The sequence below is a fragment of the Macrosteles quadrilineatus genome, unplaced genomic scaffold, assembly GCF_028750875.1.
Source record: "Macrosteles quadrilineatus isolate MER2022 unplaced genomic scaffold, UCM_ALF_1.0 Scaffold_1__1_contigs__length_201487025, whole genome shotgun sequence".
In the NCBI taxonomy this organism is placed as follows: Eukaryota; Metazoa; Arthropoda; class Insecta; order Hemiptera; family Cicadellidae; genus Macrosteles; species Macrosteles quadrilineatus.
The window spans coordinates 145,180,318-145,207,923 of record NW_026542594.1 but is presented as its reverse complement, the minus strand read 5'-3'; the positions used below and the strand labels follow the sequence as shown (position 1 = coordinate 145,207,923).

The following is a 27,606-nucleotide window of genomic DNA, read 5'->3' as shown; positions in this document are numbered from 1 at the left end:
CGGCACGGTGGGAAGCCCCTCTCGTACAATTTAAATTACGTACATAAGCCAAAAATTAAAAAATATGATTTAGAACATTTTACTTTTTGTATACAGAATCCACTGTTTTTAAACTTACCTGACCAAAAAATAAAATAAAGTAGTAGCCGACAAAAAAAGTTCCATGGAAATTTGCCATGTCACGTTTCATAAAACATTTAAAATAATCGACTTTATTTGAATATTTAAAATGATAAGTACCGGGGGACCGAGCCGTGGCTCAGTATGTATATTTCGATTGTAAAAGCAATATAAAGGAAACTCGTGTTTTCTTTATAACTAATTTTGGCTTTTATTGTTTAAGTTTCAGTGGAATTTTAATTTACTATGATGTAACATTAAATGGACAATGCAACAAATTAATTTATTTTAATCTTACACATTTCTGTTATTGTAAATAAATCATAGAAATTTAAAAAAATAAAAGTAGTATTTTTTTAAATACGTTCCTAATGAAGGAATTAATATGCGATCACAGGTTAATACAGTAGCAATCAACTACACAGCATTAAAACAGCATTAAAACAGCACAGTGTATGTAAGGGGTGTGATTTATTTCTTGGTACTAAATAAAGTCATTCTTCAAGTATAAGTAAAACTTCAGCATGGGCATACTCTCTAACGTACTATCATATGATAGATTAGCTGAAGGCAGATAAGTCCGATTCAAGCTTATATTGCTTACTATAAAGATTGTTGTAATACAATTAACTTTAACTAGTGGTCGTCCAGTGGTCGAAAACTCGACCAAAAATATGTAATGTACAGGTTTCAAATGATTTAGGCCTAAAACGATTTTTTCCTGTGTGAGTAACTAAGGACTTCTGCATAATTTAAATATGACATTTATATGTTTCTTACTCAGGAACAATGCCGTTCCAGGACACTATATAAATGGACGTTAACGTGACTATAAATTTGCATTTTACATAGTCAAAATACAATAGGTATTGCGCAACCGTGATATGTTAAGTCATTAACCTTGGTTCACTTGTAAACACTACACCGTATGCTTACTCAAAACAAAACAAAATTTGCTTACTGTACAGCAATAAATCACGTAAAGAACAAAACAAAAGAAAATGTAGACTAGAAGACTACTGATACCGTAGTCATCCTAGGCTACTACTACATGATGTTTCAGAACAGAAGTATGGGGATAAAAATATTAAATAACTCATAAAACACCATAAAATCATAGTACTGTACTTAAGTCTTTCTGGTAATAATAACAATGATAAAAATAAGATAAAGATAACGATGGTGTAAAACACCTCTTATTATTTCTCTTTGTTCTATTCTTTCTTTGGTTTCTCTCCATCCACAACTTGTCATGGTTACTAATCACCCAACGACCCAACCACAAAATGTTGTAGTGTTGTGACAGCAGACAGGAGCAGACGATTGTCAGTATGTCAGTGTCAGTGCTGAGTGCAAGATTGTCAGTCTGTAAATGCGAGCGTATAGCTTGACCTTGACGCTACTGATCGATATTTCTCCGTTTTGCTTCCATCTTAATTTTGTCAAATGAACTGTAATATTTCAATAATTGGGAACCTACTGCACATAAAAATTACCGTAAATAGTTAAATATATCGTTCATATCGAAATATTATACTGAAAACACATTTCATAAAACATTTTCTTGGGATTTATGAGGTTATATAATATATAGGCATCATGATGATGCGACTCCATTTAAGCGAGGTTCTACTGTACAGTATTTCCAAGTTAAAGTTACAAATAGAAAACCCATTATGGTTTGTATTCAATGACCGATGTATTATACAAAATAAATTATAACTTATTTTGATATAAATCAGAAGCATTTATTACAGCTTGCAGCACTTATTGGTATATATAAATATTCCAGTTACTATTACTTAAAAAAAAAACCACGAAATTGTGTGGCCATTCAATTTTTATAAACACAGTGTTAAACATATGACTCTGCAGAATACCGGATGGTAAAGAGTGTTTGGTTTCAAGAAAATAAAATAAAAAATAGTTTAACCAGCTTTACTATTTATTTTGAAAAATAATAGATAGGAAACCATAAGGATAGGTATGTGATTGAACTGAAATAATTGTAGGAAAACTTAAATCGTAAAGTCCACAATCTGTACATCGTTTGATAAGGAGAGAGAAAGATTTGTTAAGGAATCTGAAAAGTAAACAAATAATCGTTTCTGGCGTTTGTTATATTGTACCCCCTCCCCCCCCCCGCATTTGCACTCGTGACCACTTTTTGTTGCTTCCTTATCATTCATCCGTCCCAAAATAGAATTCCTGTAATAGTTTGTTTGTAAAATTAAAATTATTATAGAAATCTTTTATCTTTCGAGTGTAGTTTCATGGTTATTCTTATCAGATAGAATAATATCGTTGTCATTTGTAATAGTTACTCCTTCGCGTTACGCAATTGCGTAAAAAAACAGTTCCCGTATCTCGGACAAGATTCACGTATATTTCTCGAGATAAAGAAAATCCGTATAGTTCCCGGTCCGTGGAAACACTGTAAGTATTGTACTAGGATATAAAATATTGTATAAAAGAGAAGTTGAGTAAAATTTCAACTGAAGGTAAAAAAAAATTAAAATAACTTAAAATATGAGATGATGAATGGGTAGGATCAAGATTCAACCAATTATAATTAATTAATATTCGACGATCCTTATTAGAGGTGCATCATATTTATTTGGAGTATGAACGTGTTTAAACATTAACACGTAGTTAATCACTATCCCAACAAAAATAGTAACAAGGAGTAAACGATGGTTACAGACCGCTGGGTGTTACCGCTACAAAGTAGGCGATGAGGGTGCCGTACTTGGCTACACTACTCCACGATAGAACACACGATGAGACAGTCTCCGCATTGGTATTGCAGTTACGCTTATCGTCACAGGCAGCAGCACCGGTTTGCTGTTTTCATACGTATAAAGTGCACGGGAAGCCATACCTGACTGGCTTATGGGAGAGCTGACTGGCTTTCGGGCAGGTGACTGCCACACCGAGTAAATTACCAGCGCACTGACTGCCAAACCGGGTGGGCACAAAAGTATATATATACATATATAAAAATTTGAACGAATGGTGTTTTTGGCCTCTGGGGACATCAAAATGAAAAAGTAAATCGGTCCCGGGTCTAGGTCTTACCGTGCCACCTACGGTAATAGCTACTTCCCTATAGGGAAATTCGCTAACTAGAATCGCTATATGATACCGCGCGAAGCGGTTTTCTAACGTTTTTAGGCGGGGGTAGGGAACCCTCTTAAGAACCTCATACAATTTTACGTAAAATACTTTTATTGGCTAGTTATTGTCTACGGAGACTTAATAAAATTGCAAAATGTCAATGTGTACCTCATTACGCAAATCTATGTCATTAATAAATTTCAATACCCCTACTCTAGATGATGTAATGAGTATATACTCACCGTATTTATATAATACAAATTATTCCTAATAAAAAACTAATGAAGTTTAGTATGTAATTGGTCTATAGTCCGTGGTAATACGTAAAAGAGTTAATCCGCAAATGTAAATGAGCGTCTAGGCCAAAGTGTAATTGGGAAAGTTTGTAGTGTCGCCTTGCTTGTGATGTCCTAGTGGACTGTAGGCAGCGTACAAAAATTGTGTTCTTACTTCTCATTCACCTATAATACCTTTCCGTCATTTTGCAGAAAAAAAGCTGTTTTAATGCATGCGTTGCTGATTTAAAGTATCAATTTTACTCCCTAGGGAGTAAAAATCGCTTTTAGTCCCTAGGTTGTAAAAATCTTCTGTTGTCAAAGTCAGTTGTAAATTTTAGTGGTAAACAATTACAAGTATCAAAAGTATGCATGGATTGTTTTTTTTTTTTTTTTTTAGTTAATTGTTATCTTATTGTAAGTAGTTCGACATATCGATAGTATAATGTCCACTAACACATCCGTAGTAGACGAAACGATTGAATCACTTTCTAAACAGTTGCTTATTTGAAAATTAAATTGGAAACAAGCTAGGATTAGTTTTAAAAGGTTTTCTTTAAATGAAAACTATTTCAGTTTTGTTTCATAGTTGGTTCATATAGTGGTGCAATAATATAGTTCATTACTAGGGCCGAAAGTGTCAAAGAGTCACTCTAGGCCCTAGTGATGAAATATGCTATTAATGACATATTTTCTCCTCTTCAATTAGTAAATTTGACATTGGTTAACTTACATTAGTCTAATTGTATTACTCTCTCTATTTACATTCCGAAATTCAGGCAGTTAATACAAAATAGGTTTTTATTCATTGATTCAGGACAGTTCATATTATTTTTACTGTTGGCACATTTAACTTAGGTGTACCACTAAGTTGCAAAAATATTTATGCACTAGTTAAATATTTTTGAGCTTCACATAGATTTAATAGCAACAAATACTCGTTTTTTTAAATAAATAACAAACCCAGAAATTGTAATGTAGTTTTAAAACATCAAATAAATGGAACAATAAATTCAATTCATCTCTCGTAACAAAGCTAAATATATTTTTCTAATAAATTGGAGACGGCAGGATATTTTAAATTAGTGTTCTGGAGGTATAAAACAACAAGATTCGTTCATGTCCTAGTATAATGAAATGCCACTTAACGCATCTTCCACAAAATTATCGCACTTTTAAGCTTTTAGACCTGACCTGGGCATCAAATATCTTATTTCATCCTATCTGAATTATACTTCACCGTACAACAATATTAATTCGTAGATTTTTCTTTAAGTGGGAGATAACATAATATAACGTTTTGTGCTCTTACTAGTCATGCGCTTTGTGTACAATGAACGCCTATTATTGTAGTGCAGTTAATGATTTCTGTAGTAACAATCAATTAGGATTTAGAGCTAGCATGATTTACTAGTTTATTCTGTTACTATATTTTTATTCCAAAAAGCAATAAATGTAGGCTTACCGTTTGTACAGAATTTCATAAAAAGTATGACGATTTTTGCTAGAGTTATCTTAGTTTACCTGGAAGAACTAGTGTGTGAAACAATTTTAAGTCCAGACAAAGTAATTTAGAACACATTTACGAAAATTTAAAATCTCCAAACTTAGGTTAGTTTTTACAAGTTCGAATAAAACTGTAGTATAAGTTAAGCAACTGTATAGTTGGTATAGTATAGTAGTATAGTTAGTATCTGCTCTAACAGCATATTTTGCTCAGTTATATTATTTGTCTCAATAATATTAATTACTTCACCTGTAATCTGGGAATCAAGTTAATAATAACAAAGAGTATGGTTCCATATTTTTGGTAATTTCCCTTTAAAGGAAGCTATTACCGTAGGCCTCATGGTAGGACATGGACCCGAGACCGATTTACTTTTTTTGTTTTCATGTCCTCTGAGGCCAAAATCACCATCCGTTCAAATTACATGTGTCCGTTAGCCAGATAACTCTAGCAAAAATCGTCATACTTTTTATGAAATTCTGTACAAACGGTAAGCCTACATTTATTCGAACAAATTCGCAAACCAGCATGATCGGATCATGGGAACGAGGTTTTATGGGGTGAAAATAGTGTTTTCTCATTTTTGACCCTCAAAACAAAGAAATTCCCAAGTTGCCTCTAAACTATTTTGTAGAGCCTGAAAAAGTAAATAATTTCGTATTTTGAAGTGTTTTTGTACGGTTTTTGGTTGCAGGGAAAAGTAAAAAAATTGTAGTTAAAATTCGTTTGTTATTCTTATGGCGAATAAGTTAACTGTTGTTGTTTGCTTGTTTATGGATTTGTTTTATACTTAGCTATTGATATTTTACTAAAAACATAATAAACTCTCGTTAGTTAAACCTAATGTTATTTAAATAGGAATATAAGAACAAATCCAATCAGGCAAATTGAAATTCGCTTAGTCTGCAGGTTTGCTGCGGAAGGGCGGGGGTATTTTGTGTACAGGGTTCTTTTAACGAACTTATAGCGAGTTTGTTTATACGAAGAGTTATGCGTCGAAACAATTGATTGTATGCGATTAACCCAACCTTAACTTGGAGAAGGACATTTAGATTATTCATACAAGGAGATCAGTGAATTAGTGTCTTCCCAACGTGGTCTCTGGGGGTGAACAGACCCATGTAACAGCTGTGGCCCTCTGCTACATTTGTATCTACTCACTTATTGAATGCGCCATAGAAGTCACAGTATGGTCGCCATTTCATTGAACAGTATTAACACATTAAAAAATATTTACTGCACGAATACAAAATGGTTTACTTATTATAATATCAAGCTAATTAAAAAATCTATTACATCCATCTCGCTCCATAAAGCACGATGCTGAACACAAAGGATAACAAACAATAATTGGGGCTAAACTGAAAAATGGAACTATTTAAAACTACTCAATAATTTGTATCTTGATCAGTTAGAGTACAAATGATTTCTTAGGATTCATATTGAGGTTTTCAATGTCACAATGGAAATTTTCTTTAGATATTTGCTGTCCAATTTAAATCTTTACCAATATTTATAACAAATCTTGTAATTGTCCCTTGTAATCCCACAAATAAACCAATTACTTCAGCGAACTGGTCTAGTGGTATAACGCGGAGCTTCGGAGCTCGGCGTCCCGGATTTAAATCCCGCCAATCACCAATGAATTTTATCTTTGTAATGATGCCACGACCGTCTAGGACTAGCCTGGAGTAATTAACAGTAAATATAACAGTTCCAGGCTAGACCCTAGCGTCCTAGAATTTGAAAGTGGGACTAAGGAAAAAACCAAGGTAGGCTATACATTGAGCGTATGTTATTTATCAGTTACAGTTGAAGTGCTGAAGTGCCTACTCCCTTTCATTTTTTTACTTATTTAGGTAAGTTTCTATTAAGTAACTGTAAATCCTTTTAGGTCAACTGCAACGGGGGTATTATCAATCGGTGCTGCATTTAAACCCCATACACTGCGCGAACACTGTCAAACTTAGCACCATGAGGAGGAAGAGGCTCACGGATTAAATTATTCAATTAACAGATAAATAATTCCATACTTTGAGGTCTCGTTTAACACAGGCCAGCCCCTTGGTCGTAATGTAGTGAAATTATTGCTGAGCCCTCTGCTCTCCTGCATACAAAGTATCTGCTGTTTCCCAGACTTTATACTTTACCATTGCTACAAGTACTAAGCCGCACTTGGTAATAATAAAAGTTTCTCCAAATATTATTGCCAGCCGTGACACACATCCCTGTCTACAAAACAACCTTTAATCCAATTACTTAAAACTAAGTGTTGGCTATTTATATCATATAGACATATTAGGACAAATTTTGTAAGTTGCTGCACTTTGTATGTGCACATTTTATATGTGTATTTACATGTCCTGTCAAAATATTTTAAATGTAATTCCAAGTAAAAATAGCACCGAAACCTAATCCAAACAGAGCTCAAACAAACACTCATGTAAGGGACTATGGCAGAAATGTATTTAAGATTGGCCAGTATTTCGAGATAAGTGTGTGATATTTGTTGTGGAAACGTGGGGAAGTTTCAGATGACGGGTTTTATTTTTACTGCCGTTGTTACTCCATGGCTTTTATAAGTTATATTTAAATAATAATTAATTTCCTGGTTTGTTTATCAAAATATTAATATTGATTGATTTTAATAAAAACTTAAAAACACAGCAATGTTCTAAAATGCATTTTGTTCATATAACGACTAAAAATATTGTAACAGAGGAATTTAAAATCCAGCAGAAAATGTGTTTTCATCCGTATCTCAGAGATGAATACATTCTGTATGAGCTTAGCACATAGGCCTACTTCCTTGAATCACCCCGAATTTAAAAAAGCCTAATCCGTTGCTATTCACATTGTATACGCATTTTTAGATAGGTTAAGCATAGCAGCTCACTACCACTAATAGTTTTGTTTGAAATTTAAATGTGGTTCTGCGAAATCACTGAAAACTGGATAAAATCATTTTACAATATATATACTCCAATACTCAATACTCCAAATGAGTTATTGAGCTATTGAGTTACAAAGAAATATACAAATTATACATCCGATCCAGCTTGCAAAAGTTACGTTACGTAAATAGTAGAGCTCATAACGAAATATTAACCACCTGATCCCGTATAGCTTCGACTAAAACTCAACTCGACAATCAAAGGACTAAACAATGTTAACCCTACACAAAGCCTATTAATTACTTAGCCGATGAGCCCAAGTTTCTTGCGACTCGACGATGCCCGAGACAGCATTCCAGGCACGTTCCGGCACCGTCGGTTATTATAATTGAAACTGTATTTACATCTTACATTCAGGGTAAACTTTTTGAAATCATCTAATTTTTCGTTTGTTGAGGTCGAAAGCTCTTTCTAATTTCAGTATATTTTATTTTTGAAGTTAAAAATCAATAAAATAACATTTGGCTAGGATTTAAACAATTTGTATCATGATCAATTTAAATAATATCTATAATAATAAAGAAAAAGTACGAGTAAAGAAATATTTTAAAATCAAAATCATGGGTAGGCCTATATTACCTAACGGTTGCTTCAGGTCCAGGCTATTGCATTTCTCAAAACTGTATTACTCTTCATAAAACTTTGCAGCCATGTTGTCGAGCAACAAATTGATCCATGCATTGCTTTAATATCACTTTATGTGGCATAACCCCCTTCTGTTTATAGTGTAGCCCCCCCCCCCCCCCCCGTATTGTAAGTAAACATTGTTTAGGTAGTTAATTGATTCGTTTTAAACTGTCAGTTGTGTTAATTATGATATTTGACATCTATATTAGTCCGGTGTTAACGTGTTTAACCTTCTCACTTTATTAACAAAACTTAAATATTTTTTTACATACGTTACCCAATTACCTCCTTTGAATGTTAATTTTAAAATAGTTGAGTTTTTTGTTTGTTTTTGTTTTGTGATAAGACGCAAATGGTGTATCGACTACGTTTTAAGAATCAGGAGGGTGGTGGCATTTTCCCATGAAATGAGATTTAATTCGCGAAAATGTGAAATAGATTAGTACCAAAATCTTATTTTGTGTTTTTAAACATTTTTCAAAACTACTTAGATACATAAAATTACATGAACAGTTTGTATGTTGATAGCAACATTTTAGTATTTTACACTTCATTCTCTATCGTATGGGTAAAAACAATTACAACAATGATATATGTATTATTAACATGTATATTTTATATCCTTAAAAATAGTAAAAATAGTTTAACATTATTAGAAACTAAAACATATTTTGAACAGCACATTAATATAGTCAGGAAATGTTTCATGTTATCACCTTTTATCTAAACGAAAGAAGCATAGCGTCGTTGTGGTTTTAGACAAACAAGCCGGCGCACAAGGGGGAGGGGTAGATGTTATACGTACAGTACTAACCACCTTCAACAGACATACGCAGATATGCCCTAGGGTGGATACTGGATATGGATACCCTTTGCTGTCAAGAGTTATATATGATAACTGTTGGGTTGAGTTGGGGAGTGGGGAGTTACGACTACGACCATATCGGTTAATTTCCCCCACAAGACAGTGGGGTGGTTGGTTATAATAGACCTACTAAACTGTAAAACACGTATTCTACAAATGGCATTTCCTACATTGTTGTTTGTTTTGTTTTTTTCAGATAACAACTATTGTCGTAATTTTCTCAAAGCAATGTATGTAGTACAGAAACACAAGCTATTACCCACTTGTGAGATTAGATGATTCACTACATATTATTATTATCGGATTGCTTTTAGTGGGGAGAGAACTCCAACAAAATATTATTATTATTATTATTATTATTATTGTATTATTTTTGTCTAAAACCTTTTTTCACTACGCTGATTTCTACTCAAAACAACCTTTATACTTTTTTATTGATGTATACTGTACGGGTTTACGTAAAGTTCCAGTGTCCCGCACTGTAATTTTACTACCATTAGTAAATAATATTGACATTGAAGTCCAAAATGAGCATGATGATAGTGTAATATATTTAATATTCAGGGGAAAAGCAAACAAAATTAGATAGGAGTATTATTGTAAATTTCATTTGTGAACTGAACTTGGCTTTATGCAAGTTGTTAATCGACCGAAAAAAGAAGTTAATATGTAGTTGAAACGTATAGATAGGCTCAAAATAGGCGTCACTCGATAAAAAATCTTAACACGTCTGTATCTCTAAATTATGTATGTTTTAACCATGAATCATGGCGAGGATGACCGAAGTCGCAATGTACACAAACATTTCACGCGAAGAACAAAGCCGAGACCAGTAAACAATACAGCTTCCGAAACAAACATCCGGCCGTGCATATGAAACTGTGAAATATAACAATCACTTTTACAACTTTGAATTGTTTTACTCTCACACTAGATACTTGGTAACAAATTTATCGTTAACGAGTTACATTCCTATTTCGCTAGTGTTTTGTCCCATACTGTACCGTGAACGTAATTAAATTATGACGTGAAGAATATAAGTTGGCTAAAATCTAACCAATTCAATGTGTGAGACAACTAAGCAGCCCGATTAAACTGTTGTTATTCCTTAATGAACAGTTTAATTTTGAACTTCTTTAGTTTATATTTTTTCACCCTAATTCATCAAAAACATCCATTTTAATCCGTGTATATTTTCTAACTTGCTTAGCTTATTTATGCACCATTACAATGGTGCAATATGACGAAAAATATGGTTCATCACACAGGTACAAAATCTCTTGTCACTCTAGAGATGAAATATACTATTTTGTAATTTATGAGTTTCTGAGTGCCTGGATATGACGACATTAAACGTTACTTAGAATAGTTACGATACTATGAATTAATTTATTCGATTCGATTTTTTGTTAGATAGTATCCTTAATTCATAGCCCAATGACAAATGGCATCTGGGTCTGGAAACGATCCTGCATGGATTCGAACCAGCGACCTCCAGTCCAGGTTTGAAGGCGAGCACTATAACCACTCGCGGCTACCCAGACAATAACAAGCAGATATTAGTCAGTAACAAAGCTAAATACCACATGTATCATCTCATTGAGTTTTACCCAGCTTAAAATAGAAACCATAGAGCGCGTCACTGTTATTTTATTATTATTTTAGAATTATTTACATATTCTAAACATTTAAAATGCACATAAGCTGTTACGAAGGGTCTACAAACCGATCGATTTTGTTATCACGGCGAGGATCAATGCCGTTTGAACCCTAAAAAAATAGGACGAATTCCTTCTGTACCGTTTCCCTGGAATTGGATTGTGCAACCAGACGACCAGCGAACGATATAAATATCAATTGACAGTGTTGAGTGTTGACGTTGACGCGGAGATAGAGCGGTAAGCCTCTTTCACACATATCGACTGTGTGCAGCGCAGTGGCAGTGTGTATGCGACGTCGTGAAATATATACATGTCAATTAACTGTAGACATACTCGAGGACATGTTTATATAATGATCAAGGAATCATCACCCTCCAACATTTCATGATACAACTATCATGTAGCTCACCATCGTGATAACCATAGTGCTCCAGCGATTTTCCAGTTTCCAAAGCTAGTAGCAAGTGTTGCATGTTTTCATCTTTTTTAGTTTCTTGAGCAAGGTTATGGTTTAGGTTGATTGTTGCAATTTGGTTCATATAGAAAACATCATTCTGCTCCATGCTGGCATTTGAATGTTTTTAGGGAATCTCGAAAGGAAGTCCGATATTGCCATGATCATTTTTCGTCTAAATTCTATTTTGTAGTCAAAACCTGATTAAAGTGTGAATAATTAAAAAGTCGTGTAGCTGACATGGAAGGTAGCCCGTCAAATGTATTGAAGTCCACACATTAAAAACATGAGGAAAAACAATTTAAATGGTAATATTGGCACCATTTCAGATAGAGAAAAGATAGGGAACTCTCCTTTTCACCATTATTTAAGTTTTTAACTAAGCGAATTTCAATTTGCCTAATTGGATCCATAGTTCCAATAGGAAATATATAGGAACTTAGCCTATATATTTCCATAAAACAAAACAAAAATATTTCCCATTTTAAGATTAGTATATTTAAAAAGTACATACGTTTGCTGCTATCATTGACTATTGGATACAGAAGTTGTATTAATAGTCAAAGCTGCTATGGAGAAGGTAACAAGAATTTGTCAACCAAATGTTTCACGAATGGGCGAAATAAATAAATTTGGCAAATTTTATCAATATACAGGGTGTTCCGTAACTCTCTGGACATATGTATATATGTGATTGCTTAGGTCAAGACAAACACATTTTACCATAGGAACATGGGTCTGTACTGCCTAGTTTTCCGTCTATCTGTATTACAAAACCATTAATAACTTCTAAACGGTTGGAGATACAGCGTTGAGATTTTGCATAAATGTTTATCTTGTTAAGACCTTGTTTAAAATTATATTAAAAAATAATTTACCATTTTAAAATGGCAGCCATTTAAAATATTTGATTTCACGAAAACCGTTGAACTTAACAAAAAGATTGCAAGAGACAAAAAAGTTAGTAAATTTTATTTAGTTTTCAATGATACCTTATTTGTTAAGATTGGATAAATAATAACAGAGAAATATGTTCTTTTCGTAATGCATGACCACTTTCCCCATTTAAACAATGCTAATACCCCTTTTACGTTGTTTAGCATCGTATAAATAATAAATGTGGATGATTGTGTAAATATGTACCTATTGTAGTTATACTCAAGCTTAAAAATATCAACAAATTCACACAGCTTGATGCATTCCCTCTACTATTGAATCATTTGTCTCTATTGCTCAATATAAAGTGTTCAGTATAATCGATCTGAAGGAGGCATATCACCAAATACCTATTCGGAATGAAGATAAACCATTCACTGTATTTGAAGCTAATGGGAGACTTTACCAATACACTCAAATTCCTTTCAGCGTAACTAATGGTGTAGTGGGTTTTGAAAGAACTATATTGGCCAGATTATAGAAACTGAGAATCTACTAGACAGGTTTGCTTAGCTGGACGATGTTAACTATTTGTGGTCATAACCAAACAGAAAACTATTAAAACCTTCAGAGATTCATGGAAGCAACTAAAACGTATAATCTTGCCCTGAACAAAGAAAAATCTAAGTTTTCGTTGACCAGCATTCCAGTTCTGGAGTATATTGTAGAAAACATGTCCATGCGTCCTGATCCTGACCGCTTGGAATTCCACTCTTGCAACTCTTGAAATTCCGCGTTCCAACTGATAATGCAAGCCTCAAAAGAGCTCTTGGTATGTTTGTCCTATTACGCAAAGTGGATTCCTAAATTCTCTGAGAAGGATCATTGTCTTACTACAGTCAAATCATTCCAAGTAGGCTGAAACTAAAAAAAGCCCGAAAAATATTGGCTTTTAAGACATTAAAAGAAGAAATAGCAAACTCCAGTATGTCTGCAGTTGAAGAGAATATTTCATTTACTGTAGAAACAGATACATATGAATCAGCTATAGCAGCTACCCTTTCACAAGCTGGAAGGCCAATATGTTATTTTTTAAGAACCCTAACTAAGAGTGAACAACACCTACCTGATGTGGTAAAAGAGGCCCTCGCAATATTCGACTCAATACAGAAATGGAGGCATTTCCTGATTGTAAGACGGTTTAAATTTATTACAGACCAAAAATCTGTGTCCTATATGTTCAATCAGAAACACGCGGGAAAGGTTAAAAACAACAAGATTTTAAAGTGGCGATTGGAACTAGCACCTTTCTCTTGCAACATAGTGTACCGTTCTGGCAAGGAAAATGTAGTAGAAGATGCACTTTCACAATTTTCATCTTCCATCTCTTGTAAAGATTCCGAAGAAACTCCATAAAATTCATTTTGACATTGGACATCCTGGAATAGTACGGATGGTTCATTTCTTAAAAAGTAAAAAACTCCCTTACTCTATCGAAGATGTCAGGCGAATGACCGCTTCATGATCTGTTTGTGCGGAAGTGAAACCTCGGTTCTACCAAAAAACCCCATAACACTCATCCATGCAATGGCTCCTTTCGAGAGACTTAACATTGATTTTAAGGGGCCAATACCATCTGTGACAAGGAATAAATATATACTGACGGTTGTTGATGAGTTTTCAAGATATCCGTTTGCTATTCCTTGCTCAGACACATCAGCATCTTCTGTCATCAAAGCACTTACATCAATCTTCCCCATCTTTGGTATGCCTGCTTTTGTCCACTCCGACCAAGGTTCTGCTTTCATGTCAAAAGAACTGAGTGATTTCTTACACTCAAAAGGAATCGCCACAAGCCGATCCTCACCTTATAACCCTCAAGGTAATTCTCAAGCTGAGCGATATAATAGAATGATTTGGAAGACTGTGTCTCTTATTCTGAGAAACAAGGGACTGAAGACAGAAGCTTTGCATTGTGTACGCTCGTTACTATGTACAGCTACGAATGAGACCCCACATGAACGTCTTTTCAAACACCAGAGACGATCATTTTATGGCCCCTCTCAACCTCAATGGCTCATGAATCCTTGACCAGTATTAGTGAGAAGGCATGTAAGAAATAACAAATATGAACCTTTAGTGGAACAAGCTCAGCTGAAGAGGCTAATCCAGACTATGCTCGCCACAAGTATAGAGATGGTAGAGAGGCTCTGGTATCGGTGCGACATCTCGCTTTTACCCCTGAAGCTTCTATTGTACTGATTTCTATTGTACTGTCAAATATTTCATTAGCTGTTTTAAGACTGTTTTGTTTATGTATGTAATGTTTACAGTTTTGTGTTGATTCTCTCATTTAAAATGTAGCAAATTTTTAAGTTGAATAAAACCATATAAATTTGGTTTCTAAACATTTCTTTTCATAACAGTATTACCTGTGCTGTGGTACCTGTGCTTTACTACTGGAGCAAAATCTAGAACATAGAAATGTTGTCTGAAGTTGTACTCTTTCTTGTACAAATTTGTTTCTCATTTGTTTGGTTATTGAAACATTTGAATGTCTCAAATAGATTCTTTGAAGTAAAACGTTTGGATTGGATTCTTTCTTTGAAAATCTCAAGACATATCATATGTAGGCTATTAGCAAGGTCACACTAAATAATCAGGCCATAATGTTCCTCTGGCATGACGTCATCGTAGGCTACAGCAAAGACGTAATTTTTGCTGTTTGATACCAGCTGCTTGTTTTAATCTTTTCTTGGAAAACTAAAACTATAGCTAAAAAAATAACATTACGTCATTGTCGTTGCCTATGATGACGTCATGCCTGAGGAGCATTGGTGCCTGTTTATTTAGTGTTGCCTTGCTATTAGTTAAACAGTTTTAAATCACCAAACATAATGTCTAAATATCAAAATTTTAAATATATATGGAGAGAGATTTAAATACAAAGTGTAAAAAGAAACATTAAAATAAATATATTTATTACAATAGGTACACATATAATAACATTATACACACCCTACACTATTTCGGTAACTTGTGCATAAACATTATGCAATCCTAAATATAAACAATAATATTAATGATAAAAAATTAACAAAATAAAATGTATAAATGCTACCATCGCACAAGTTCCTTATATTCTTGTCTTATACTAATGCGTTTTATTGTCTCGTAACCCAGGATGATGGAGAAGCTGAAGCAGACTGATTGTACCAGTCTCGCAGATAGACCTTTGCTCAACATTCGAATGCCGTCTTCACTCCACAGGGTCTGGAATGTCTTCATCATAGTGTTTGTTCGATGCACCTGTGTTGAACACATACGACTGTTACCTTTGTAGAATTGAGAAACATATATTTTCTACAATATTTATAAAATATATCAGATCTATTTATGATAATTAAATTGAATCACACCACAAAATGTTCGAATACAATTTAAAATGGAAACTACGCATGTAAAGAATTGTTGAATCTCGGGTATGTTTGCTACATAGTCTGTTAGTACTACAGACTTAAGAACTATTTAGTGCTTGTGCTAAATGTTCAATTCCTGATTCTCCTGAGCACTTAAAAGATTAATTCACACATATCAGTGCAGTCAAAATTCCGTTATAGTCCAGTTACATAGTTCAGTCTCAGTTGCATCCGTAATTTCTCAGTCAAACTGTCAGTCATTTGATTTCAGTCAGTCTTCCATCACTTCATTTACAGTGATGTTACATTCAAAACATTTGAATTAAAACACAATATTCTATCAATTTTCAACAACCATTTTGTTAAATGCGAATTGTAGTGGAAGCCAAAGGCCACCAATGCCTGTAGAGCTGCGGAAGTAAGTAAAGTAAGTATTTTGTTGATTGCTACAAACAGTACTTAAAATACAAACACACTGATTTAAATTTAAAATACTATTTTCTAACCTCAAACACGTCAGCCAGGGGTCCAAACAATCTAAAATTATCTTTGAGAAGAAATCAGAAATTGACTGATTGACGCCGGATGAGTGTAGATAACGCAATAAAAAATCTATTAAGGAATATTTTGGTTGACTGTGACGTGCCATTACTGATATGTGTGAATCGGCCTTAAGTACTATAAAAACCTTATTAACAAAAATAATGGGGAAAAGGCCAATTTAAGCTGGGATTTCCTAGGCACGGAGAGCGGAATGTATTCCATGTCATTGTCTGCTGCGTTACATTTCGTTAGCTGGCTAACCTGAGCTACCTACCACTGCCACGGACAGTTCCTTAGGTAATTTTTTAATCAATTTGAATTTAGGTTAACTTTGATTTTGGTTTAACAAGATGCAAAGAAAAGGAGTTTTGACTAAACTTCAGGTTATTGTACTGGACTGGCTGCATAAGAGGTGGATAATGCTGCTTCTACCTCAACTTGTGAGTTCTATGCTTACCTGTAACCTGGCCCTGATGGTGTCCATGGGGTTGGTGATGAGGGTGGTAGTAAAGCCACCTAGAGTCCCAGCCACACATTGGATCAACAGGTGTGAAGTGTCGTCAGGCAGCACCTTGCCTAGCTCATCTACCAGTGGCCATGGACAAACAAAGGGATGTGACTAGGCAGTCATTGTGACAAATTACAATGTTTATGTACTAAGAAATAGAACATTAGCAAGATAACCAGACAAAGCTAACAATATGGGAGCTTAAATTTAAAGTTAAAATGTGGATATTTAACAATGCTCTTATGAGAAACTTTTCAATTTCTAAGAACTGAAATGAAACGGCTACTTTAAAAAACGGTCGGGGAGTCAGTCAGGGTGGCTAAATTTGTTAATCTATAAGTATAAAAGAGGATGTTTGTACAGTAGAACCTCTTTAATCCAAACTAATTGGGACCGGGGGTAGTTTGGACTATTGAATAGTTTTGATTACAGAACATATTGTTGTTTTTACATAACAATAGCTAGGGAAAAGTGGAAAATGCTTTATAAAGTAAAATACAGTGTTTATTTAATACAGTAGTAAACAAAGGGGAAAACAGTACTGTACATTACAATTGAAATAATTATGGCGCGTATATCAATATATAGTATACAATAAAGAACTACTGTCCTGTGTATAGAGTACAGCACTATTATTTCTTTTACATTTATGACAACAGCTAATTTGCAACCAAAAGGTGAGTGAGCTTAGCGAACGAACTTCAACCTGGAGGTGAGTTAGCGTAGCGAACGAGCTAACCTGAAGGCAAGTGAGCGTAGCGAACGAGCTAACCTGAAGGCAAGTGAGCGCAGCGAACGAGCTCCAACCTAAAGGTGAGTGAGCGTAGCGAACGAGCTCCAACCTAAAGGTGAGTGAGCGTAGCGAACGAACTTCAACCAGGGCGTGATTGAGCCATGCGAACGAGATCATCTTGAAAATTAAGAAGTTAAACGGGGCAAAGCCCGCGGGATTATAAATAGTCAAAGGCAAGACAACGTCTGCCGGGTTCAGCTAGTAACATATAAATTTGTTCAAACTATAAATATTAAAATTATTGTTATAGTTAGGGAAGGCTTCGGGTTGAATTGGATGATTAGTTGGGCGGTCGAGAGTGACGTGATTTAGGTTTTTTTTTAATTAGGTTCTTATAGGATTACAACTTTCCCAGGCCAACATCACACACAGCCTAAACAATAACAACGACAGGTACATTGACTGATGAACCATCACAAGGGGAAATACATATTTATTTGGAACTTCCCCAGGCCAACATCACACACAGACTACACATAACAACGCCAGGTACATTGACTGATGAACCATTACAAGGGGAAATACATATTAATTTGGAACTTCACCAGGCCAACATCACACACAGCCTACACATAACAACGCCAGGTACATTGACTGATGAACCATCACAAGGGGTAACACATATTTATTTGGAACTTCCCCAGGCCAACATTACACAGAGCCTACACATGACAATGCTCCAGGTACATTGACTGATGAACCATCACAAGGGGAAGTAAATATATATTTATTTGGAACTTCCCCAGGTCAACATCACACAGAGCCTACTCATGACAACGTGAGGTACACTGACTGATGAACCATCACAAGGGGAAATACATATTTGGAACTTCCCCAGGTTAACATCACACAGAGCCTACTCATGACAACGCCAGGTATATTGACTGATGAACCATCACAAGGGGAAATAAATATATATTTATTTGGAACTTCCCCAGGCCAACATCACACAGAGCCTACTCATGACAACGTGAGGTACACTGACTGATGAACCATCACAAGGGGAAATACATAGTATTTGGAACTTCCCCAGGTTAACATCACACAGAGCCTACTCATGACAACGCCAGGTACATTGACTGATGAACCATCACAAGGGGAAATAAATATATATTTATTTGGAACTTCCCCAGGCCAACATCACACAGAGCATACATATAACAATGCCAGGTACATTGACTGATGAACCATCACAAGGGGAAATCTATACTTATAAAAGGCAAAGCCCTCACTGACACACTCACTCACTCACTCACTCATCACTAATTCTCCCACTTCCCATTTACCTAGGAGGCTGAAATTTGGTACACCGATTCTTTAGGTATTAAATAGGAAAACTAAGTTGTTTTTATTCTGATCGGACCCTCGGGCTCCGCCCCAGTGGCTCTGGAGTTTCCCATGTTAACCTTATGATTTTTCATACTTTAAAGGAATGAATGAATCTTTGAATCTTATCAGCTGTTTCAATTAAACAAGTTGGTTCTGTTCTATGATGTTCAATAGCATTAAAGTTACAAGGATTACCAACAGGGTGCAGCACTATTATTTTTTTTTATTTATGACAACAGCTAATTTGCAACCAAAAGGTGAGTGAGCGTAGCGAACGAACTTCAACCTGGAGGCGAGTTAGCGTAGCGAACGAGCTAACCTGAAGGCAAGTGAGCGCAGCGAACGAGCTCCAACCTAAAGGTGAGTGAGCGTAGCGAACTAACTTCAACCAGGACGTGATTGAGCCATGCGAACGAGCTCATCTTGAAAATTAAGAAGTTAAACGGGGCAAAGCCCGCGGGTACAGCTAGTAAATCTATATATTAATTTGAAACTGTTTTTCTTTGTCGCAGCTATTTTGAGAGAACAGCTGGGCGTAGAAACTCGGTAGGGGTGTCTAAAGAAAGGTCTGGTCTGTAGATGAGCCATCAAAAGAGAAACATGGTGAATTCCCTTGGGGCTCTGCCCCCGTGGCCTTTAAATTCCCATCCCATGTTATTCTTATGGAGGAAAACAGGGTTTTTGTCACAGCTAATTTGAAAGAACGGCTGGGCGTAGAAACTTGGTAGGGGTCTCTAAAGAAAGGTCTTGGTCTGTAGATGAGCCATCAAAAGAGGAAAGAAGTAAATACCCTTGGGGCTCTGCCCCAGAAGCCTTTAAAGTTACCTCTTCAGATTTGTTTACATTACGACCATATGCATAATTCTACACTACTTTCTAATGCAACAGCTGTTAATATTTAAATTGTGATTTATTGAATTTGTCAAAATGAAGTACAGTATTTGCAATGGATCTTTCTGATTTTAAAATTGATTTTCTTCTGCATTGTATCATGTTTTGCAATATAATGTTCTATTACCAAATCAGTGGAAAATCCTAATATCACAGTAACTTTTGAAATTATTTCTTATGAAGTTAACTTATATCTATTGTATTGGTTGGTTTTTGCCGTTTTTACCACTTCTTCGAGATTGTACGTAGGTGATATTCTTTGGCATATTGCATCTGTAGACGAAACTTGGGTTGGTGTAATTATTACAATGGAAATCCTGGACAATTTGATATAGGCTAAAAATAAAACTGAATTAACACTGCTACATTTCTTGAGCAATCACTGAAATAACCGATTTGCAAACAATGGAAACATAGAAAAAGTCATAGAACACAACCAAGTAGAAAAAATAGAAATAATATTTTTTCACACTAAAAACGCTCAAAAAACAAGATCAGCATTTTGGAAAAAGATAAGATATTAACAAAAGATTTTGATTATATCTAACTGTTGTGTAGATCGTGAGTATTTCCATAATCTTTGAGTCGCCTGTAATACTTCGCAATTGCTCGAATTCAAGCAACAGGTACACTAGTATTTATTTATTTGGAACTTCCCCAGGCCAACATAACACCTTGGAAGAGTTTGAGATATATAATGTAGTAAAATCCGACCACCAAAATGTACTCAATGACCAACAATTTTTCTCGTCTAATTTTATGTATGACACTGCCATCGGTTTACTGGAGAGGGGAAGTGTGATTGACAGGACGCAACCTGGGATGATAAGATAACGGACGTACACCATTGCACTGACTACCCGCAGTCTGGACTCAAACTCCGCCAGGTTAGCGTCGTCTGTTTTTTTAACTGATCAGTTACCGTACCATAGATGTCTCGTATTTGTATTTGTGTAGTGTTTAAAAGTCTATTTATTATTTTTTTATAAACAACTAGCTGAACCCGGCAGACGTTGTCTTGCCTTTGACTATTTATAATCCCGCGGGCTTTGCCCCGTTTAACTTCTTAATTTTCAAGATGATCTCGTTTGCATGGCTCAATCACGTCCTGTTTGGAGCTCGTTCGCTACGCTCACTCACCTTTAGGTTGGAGCTCGTTCGCTGCGCTCACTTGCCTTCAGGTTAGCTCGTTCGCTACGCTCACTTGCCTTCAGGTTAGCTCGTTCGCTACGCTAACTCGCCTCCAGGTTGAAGTTTGTTCGCTACGCTCCCTCACCTTTTGGTTGCAAATTAGCTGTTGTCATAAATGTAAAAGAAATAATAGTGCTGCACCCTGTTGGTAATCCTTGTAACTTTAATGCTATTGAACATCATAGAACAGAACCAACTTGTTTAATTGAAACAGCTGTTAAGATTCATTAATTCCATTTCTTATAAGGTTAACATGGGAAACTCCAGAGCCACTGGGGCGGAGCCGATTGGACGGATCACGAAATTGATGGTGTATAAACCTATTCCATGACATTCTACACGTATGTACCAAGTTTCGTGGCAATCGGTTCAGCGGTGTCTGAGTTTATCACTGCCAAACAAACAAACAAATATATATACAAACATCCTCTTTTATACTTATAGATATGACACTGTCCTTGTACAGCCTGATGATGGTGCAACACAAGCACCGAAACTAGTTGTGTTTACAACAACGTTGGATTGCTTAATAGCAGGTATTTGAACCTTTTTTAATATTATTTGGCAATCCAGAGGCTAACACCTACAATGAAGTATGTGTGTTTGTATTACAAATTTAAGCCTTATTTTTTTTTTAATTCTTTGACAAACGTGAATGATATTAGGCTTTCCTCTATAGGCCTATATAAAAATATGCAGAGCCCTTCCACCACCTGTGAACACCAGCCGCTACTGACTTGTCATATGCCTTTTTATCAGTTTTATAATTAATAGCCTACACTATGATTATGCACATAGAAAACTTAGGTTATGAAAATATTGTTGAGTTCATATACCATATTTACAAATACATGAGAGTCATGGGACTTACCTTGATAGACGTGATAAAATGCCCACCACAGGGCACTGTTTGGAACATAGGTACACAAAGATGCTATATATCCCCTGTAAAATCCTCTGATTCCATCATTACGGTAGATTGCTTGTGCAATGTCAAGAGTTAAACGTAACTTGGTTTTTCCTGGTTCCAATGATACTCCCAGAGGGTTTAAATTGGTCTGCAAAAGAGTAAAGTAATAAAATAATAAGAGCATGTTCAAAGTGTTCAACTCTTTTAATATGGTAAATATAATTTCAAACACTGTCAAAAATGGGCTGGAAGGTGGCCAAAAACCTTCCTAACTATCAAAGCAGTTTAGTATGATGCCGATAATCCACTCCTTCTGATAACATTTTGTTCCACCTACTTCTGCAGGTGAGTCTCATATCCAAAATATATTTTTTATCATGACAAAATTAATTAATGTTTTGAAATGGAAATGTCAGAAACATAACCTAGCTGTTAAAAATGATGATTTACGGGTCAGATATCTGTAAATAGTTAGCTGAGAGAGTGTACTCTTTCAGTGCCTGTTTGTATGTCTTACAATCTTAGTGTACCATTTTAGTGCATGTGGGTGTGTACAGTAAAACCCCACTTACTAGATAATTTGTGGACCCAGAGGTTGTCAAGTTTGGAGGTTGTCAAGTTATCCAGAACATTGAAATTTTTAATGGGTTTTAAGTTTTAATGAATGAATACACAAGACTAATTTTTATTCATAAATTTTTTATTTAAATGAGTATTTTACATACCGAGTAAACAATCTTCAAAGAAATTTAGAATATTCAACAATTAAAACTAAATGTTCTAAAAAAAATGCTTTTTCTCGTATGCCCTGTCAGCTGTTGACTGTCGGGTTACCAGGTGTTGAGTTATAATGGTTTTACTATCTGTATTACTTAGGCTAGTGCAAAAAAGATGTAGGCATGTCTAATAACACTTGTAATAATATATTTACACTTATACGGTTGACTCACAAGGCGGTAAATACATATAAAAGGTGGTAAGTGGTGATCGACTTTGATTGGACACTTCAATCATCAGACCCAATAGGCGAATAGAATCGCCTAAAGATAGTGTTAACGACACGTGTAGAAATTTAAGGTAAGAAAACTTCAACGAGTGTCACAAGATTCTTTGAGTATTTATACGAGTTGCATACACTACTTTACCTACAACAGTTTTTTAATTACAGTAGAGCTTCAAAAATCTGAACGTCAAAAATCTGAACGGCTCCTGAGGGTTTAAAAAATATTGAATTAGCACCTAGAGACAACAGATGTTTTACAATTTCACAGGCAAACCAGTCCTAGGCATCCGGTGGGGAAATGAGTGAATGCGCGCCAGTCAGTGTTTTGTTCGTTTTGAATCTATAAACTCTACATATTTTTTCAAGAAACAAACTACAGAAATGTACTGAAAATACCTAAGTACAAACTCCATTCTTTTTATTTTATTTACTGTATCCTAGAACTGTATTTATAATACTGTATGCCTAATTATGTGCCAATTAGGCATTTCTAGGTTATGTTTGAAAATCCGAACAAATCGGTATCTGAAGTACATACGGTCTCAAGTGGTTCGCATTTTTGATGCTCTAACGTACTAGCAATTACTACTCATAACTAGATAAGAGAGGTTATGTTTTCGTTTATAACCTCTCATTGCCACTGACAGTGATTATTGTACCAAACACTAATTGCACCACTCATTAACAATTAAACTGGTAAACAGCTGATTAGTTGAAGTTCGAAGCATCACGATTTTACATCTTTTCTCTCAATATTGAACCTCATTGGTCCGTTACTCGTGTTGTTAAGTAAAAAAATAGTGTTAAGTAAGTAAACAATGTGTTAAGTTGATTCTAAGAACGGAATCGAAAAGGCTAGTTAAAAAAAACAGTTGTAGGTAATAGTAATAAGAGGAGCCAGAATGCAAATATAAAATATTCAATATATCCCCTCAAATAGACATGTGATCTTTGTTTTTAAAAATGAGGCTTTATTTCATAAAAAAAGAACACCTACCTTATTTTTGCTGCCTTTGGCAGCCTGGGCTAGTCCAAGAACCATAAGATGTTGTGATAATATGTCAAATGGCACAATGATAGTTTGTCCGACAACAGATGCACAACCTCCTCCAACAAGTGACTTTGTGGAAGCACTGGCATTATGCTGAGTAAGAATGTGCCTAACACCTTCATATGTGGCAATGTACATCACTCCTGAAATCAGCTGAACTGAACTGACCCAGAATCCTCTATAGAGACCATTGAACCCCTCAGTTGTATAAATCTTACCAGCAGCATCAATCATACCTAGAACAACAACACCTCAGTAATCCAAAGAAAAACAATTTTTTTAAACATATTCCAAAAAGAAAATTGTAATAGTAGTTTACACAATAAGCACATAAAGGTAGTTTTAATAACAACACAAGTAGAAATTTAAGGTATGAGCCTTGGCGAGTGCCTTAAAAACTTCGACGAGTGTCGATATAGTAGGCTACAGGCCTATATTAAGTTGATGAAAAGGATTTTTCCCAAAAGGATTTTTGAGATAAGAATAGGCTTAGGCCTATATGTTACTCAGGAATATGAGCTATCAAGCCAAATATCAGCCCAACCCCAACCCGACCAGAAGTTAATGCATAATTGAATATCAAACAAACAAACACACAAACCTTCACATTTATATTTACCTACTTAATTACCTTAGTGCTAGTATGATAAGTTAATCAATACTGGTACCTAGTGCCTAAAATGGTGAACCATTCTTGCACTATCTGTTCTTGTAGTGCTTAAGGGTGCGCTCTGCCCCGCCGTATTGTGTAAACGCAAGGGTCTGGGGCAACAGGGTTTCCGAAGGCTACATTTCACGTAGAATCAAAATTAGGGCGTTGTTTTGAAGAGAATTAAACTATCTAAAATATGATGGCTGCAAAATATTTAAATTATTGTAGGCCTACCATTTAAAGACCGAATTCTTTACATTCTTTTGAATGCAGAAAAAAATACGCAATTTCAAACTGCTTTAACTTATTATAGAATTGTTACTTTAAAATTCTAAAACCAGGGTCGCATAATTGTTCTTACATCCCACTCATTGTTTTCACTAGCATGTATGGGTAGTTTACAAAGGCAGTTGCCATGAACGTCTACAAGCGCTTCTCGCGGCGCTGTTCAATGGCACAACATTGCTACTGAAGCCCGAGCTGAGATTTCCGAGCTGAGGTAGAGTGCACCCTTAAATGCTTCACCTCCCATCACTAGGACTACTTGGAAAACGCTTGTTGGTAATCCAAAAAAAATCAAACTCAACTGGTTAAATAAAGACGAGCCACGCTGTGCTGTGCCGCTCTCCTTATGTTCCTTCGGATTATAAAGAACGTATTTTTGTTTTTTGACACATTATATTTTGAAGAAATGGAAATAAATTATAGGATTGCTCAGGCCAATAAATGTATGTATTCTTGTAAGAAATTGTTGACTTCAAAGATTCTCTCACATAAAACGAAAATAAAAATATATCATAGTATAATTTGACCAGTATAAACATATGGAGCTGAAACTTGGATTTTAAATAAAAAAGAAAAAAACAAAATGATTGTTTTTGAAAACAAAATTTTAAGAATGATATATGGACCAATACAAGAAAATGGAGAATGGAGAAAAAGGCATAATAGGGAGATAAGGAATATGTACAATGATTATGATGTAGTAGCACACGTGAAAGCAAGGAGAATAAGGTGGGCAGGACACGCACTACGGAGAGAACAAGGTTCACTACTAAAAGAAGCAAGTATAGGAAAGCCAGAAGGGAAACGACCATTAGGAAGGCCTAAGAAGAGATGGTGGGATAGTTTTTCCAAGGACATCAGAGAAGTGGGGGCAGAAGTGGAAGAGGCAGAAGATCGAGAGAGATGGGAAGCAGTTGTTGGTGCGGCCAAATCCCGCCTTGGGCATAAATGGCCATGGGAGTGAGTGAGTGAGTGACACGTTATGACACTCTACGCCTGTGTGTTTACACCCTTAGATAACTTAACTTATCTTTAAGTTAAGTGAGCCCGATGTCAAATATCATCTGGTTACAAGATCAATTTCGCTCACTTAGAATTAAACCAGCCACCTTAATCTTGAAAGTGATCAGTAGGCCTAGGCCTACTACTTAGCAGAACCGGTACCGTTCAGCTAATCAGACTACATAAGGAGCAGAGATACCCAGGGTACACTTCCATATCTGTTGGCACAAACAACCGAATGAGTAATATTGATTATTCGATTGTTTAATTCGATATATCGTTTGGTTTGTTAGGTTAGGTTAACCTTACCTAACTAACCAAACGATATATCGAATAATCGATATATCGATCGATATTTTCATTCGGTTGTTTGTGCCAACAGATATGGAAGTGTACCCGATACCCATCCCTCTAAGGTCAGGAGGCGCAACCCCCCTACTATTTCATACTGCCCCATCACTTTTAATCCTAGGTATGAAGCAGTTCCAAGGCTAGGGTTTTAGAGTTCTTAGCTTACCTGTGTACATCTGTCCATGTTTCTGAACTTGAAGTCTAGTTTTAATGAGAGTCAATGGATAAAGTGTTGCCCTGACACAAAAAGAACTGAGCATACTCAGAGGAAAAAACTTTGTTTTGTCCATCATATCCCATTCTATGGTTCGTACAATATGAGATGTGTCCTCCATGGTAAGGTAATTCAAGGTTTAGGCTAAGTGATTCGATTCTGAAGCATTAGAGGTTCCTGAGTGGTATCTATAATTTCACAGAACACATTCAATTTCAACATGAATTACTGTTTCACAATCGGTAAGTATAAATTATTTCCAAAAACTGGAATAACGAAAAAATAAAGTAACTAAACCCATAACTTGCTTCAAAATACAGACGCAGAACCAGCCTTATATATCCACTCAACTCACAATCACAACACTCACAATCTTTCTTCCTTGCTCGAGTTGAACGGTTGAGTGAGGTTGAGATTCTAGCAGAAGACGAGAAGGAGCAGCAGAAGACGATGTACTTTTTTGCATAGTGTAAATAAAATTTGCTTGAATAGTCTATTGGACTATAAGAAGTACGTATGATTAGAACGAACTACTGTACATACATTTAAACATTATACAACTTACATTCTGAATAGAAGAATATGTAAACCTGTCTGTTAATAATATGTGTATCTCTGACAAACTGTTAAAGTGGTGTAAAATCAATCCAATGTACAAAATAGATGATTTTTTTGATGTTAAATTCAAAAACAAGGACCTAGATTTTAAAAAGTAACCTTTATTTATATATTCTGTTTGACGAAATCTATTGTAATTTTGTAATTACTGAACGATGAATAAATTGTCTATTGTCTATTGTCTATTGTCTAAAGTCAATGTTAACATGTTACAAGAATATTAGTTCAAAGAAAATTGTAGTACTCAAATTGTTCTTTAGAAAAATGCTTACTAGTCCAGGACCTGACTAGGGTTCTGTGTGCATGTCGTGTATAGAGAATTTTGCTTTTGCATTTCAATATAGGTGTATTAGGAAGTGTTTTCCACTCGGGTGTCAAGTTCGCACCTGG

General features: G+C 35.3%; 2 protein-coding genes across 2 annotated transcripts in view; both read right to left on the bottom strand.

Annotated features, from left to right (window-relative positions):
* The window catches only part of LOC128986491 (adipocyte plasma membrane-associated protein Hemomucin-like), a 438,949-nt gene that overhangs the window by 262,256 nt on the left and 149,087 nt on the right, over positions 1-27,606 (bottom strand). The gene's annotated exons all lie outside the window — the stretch shown is intronic.
* On the bottom strand, positions 15,357-26,989 carry LOC128986513 (solute carrier family 25 member 44). The gene is made up of 5 exons (XM_054406923.1): positions 26,551-26,989; positions 24,041-24,330; positions 22,002-22,188; positions 16,876-17,003; positions 15,357-15,765 (listed from the first exon to the last, which is right to left on the bottom strand). Exons 1-5 carry the CDS (start codon positions 26,717-26,719, stop codon positions 15,574-15,576), a joined length of 966 nt encoding a protein of 321 aa, XP_054262898.1. The 5' UTR covers positions 26,720-26,989; the 3' UTR covers positions 15,357-15,573.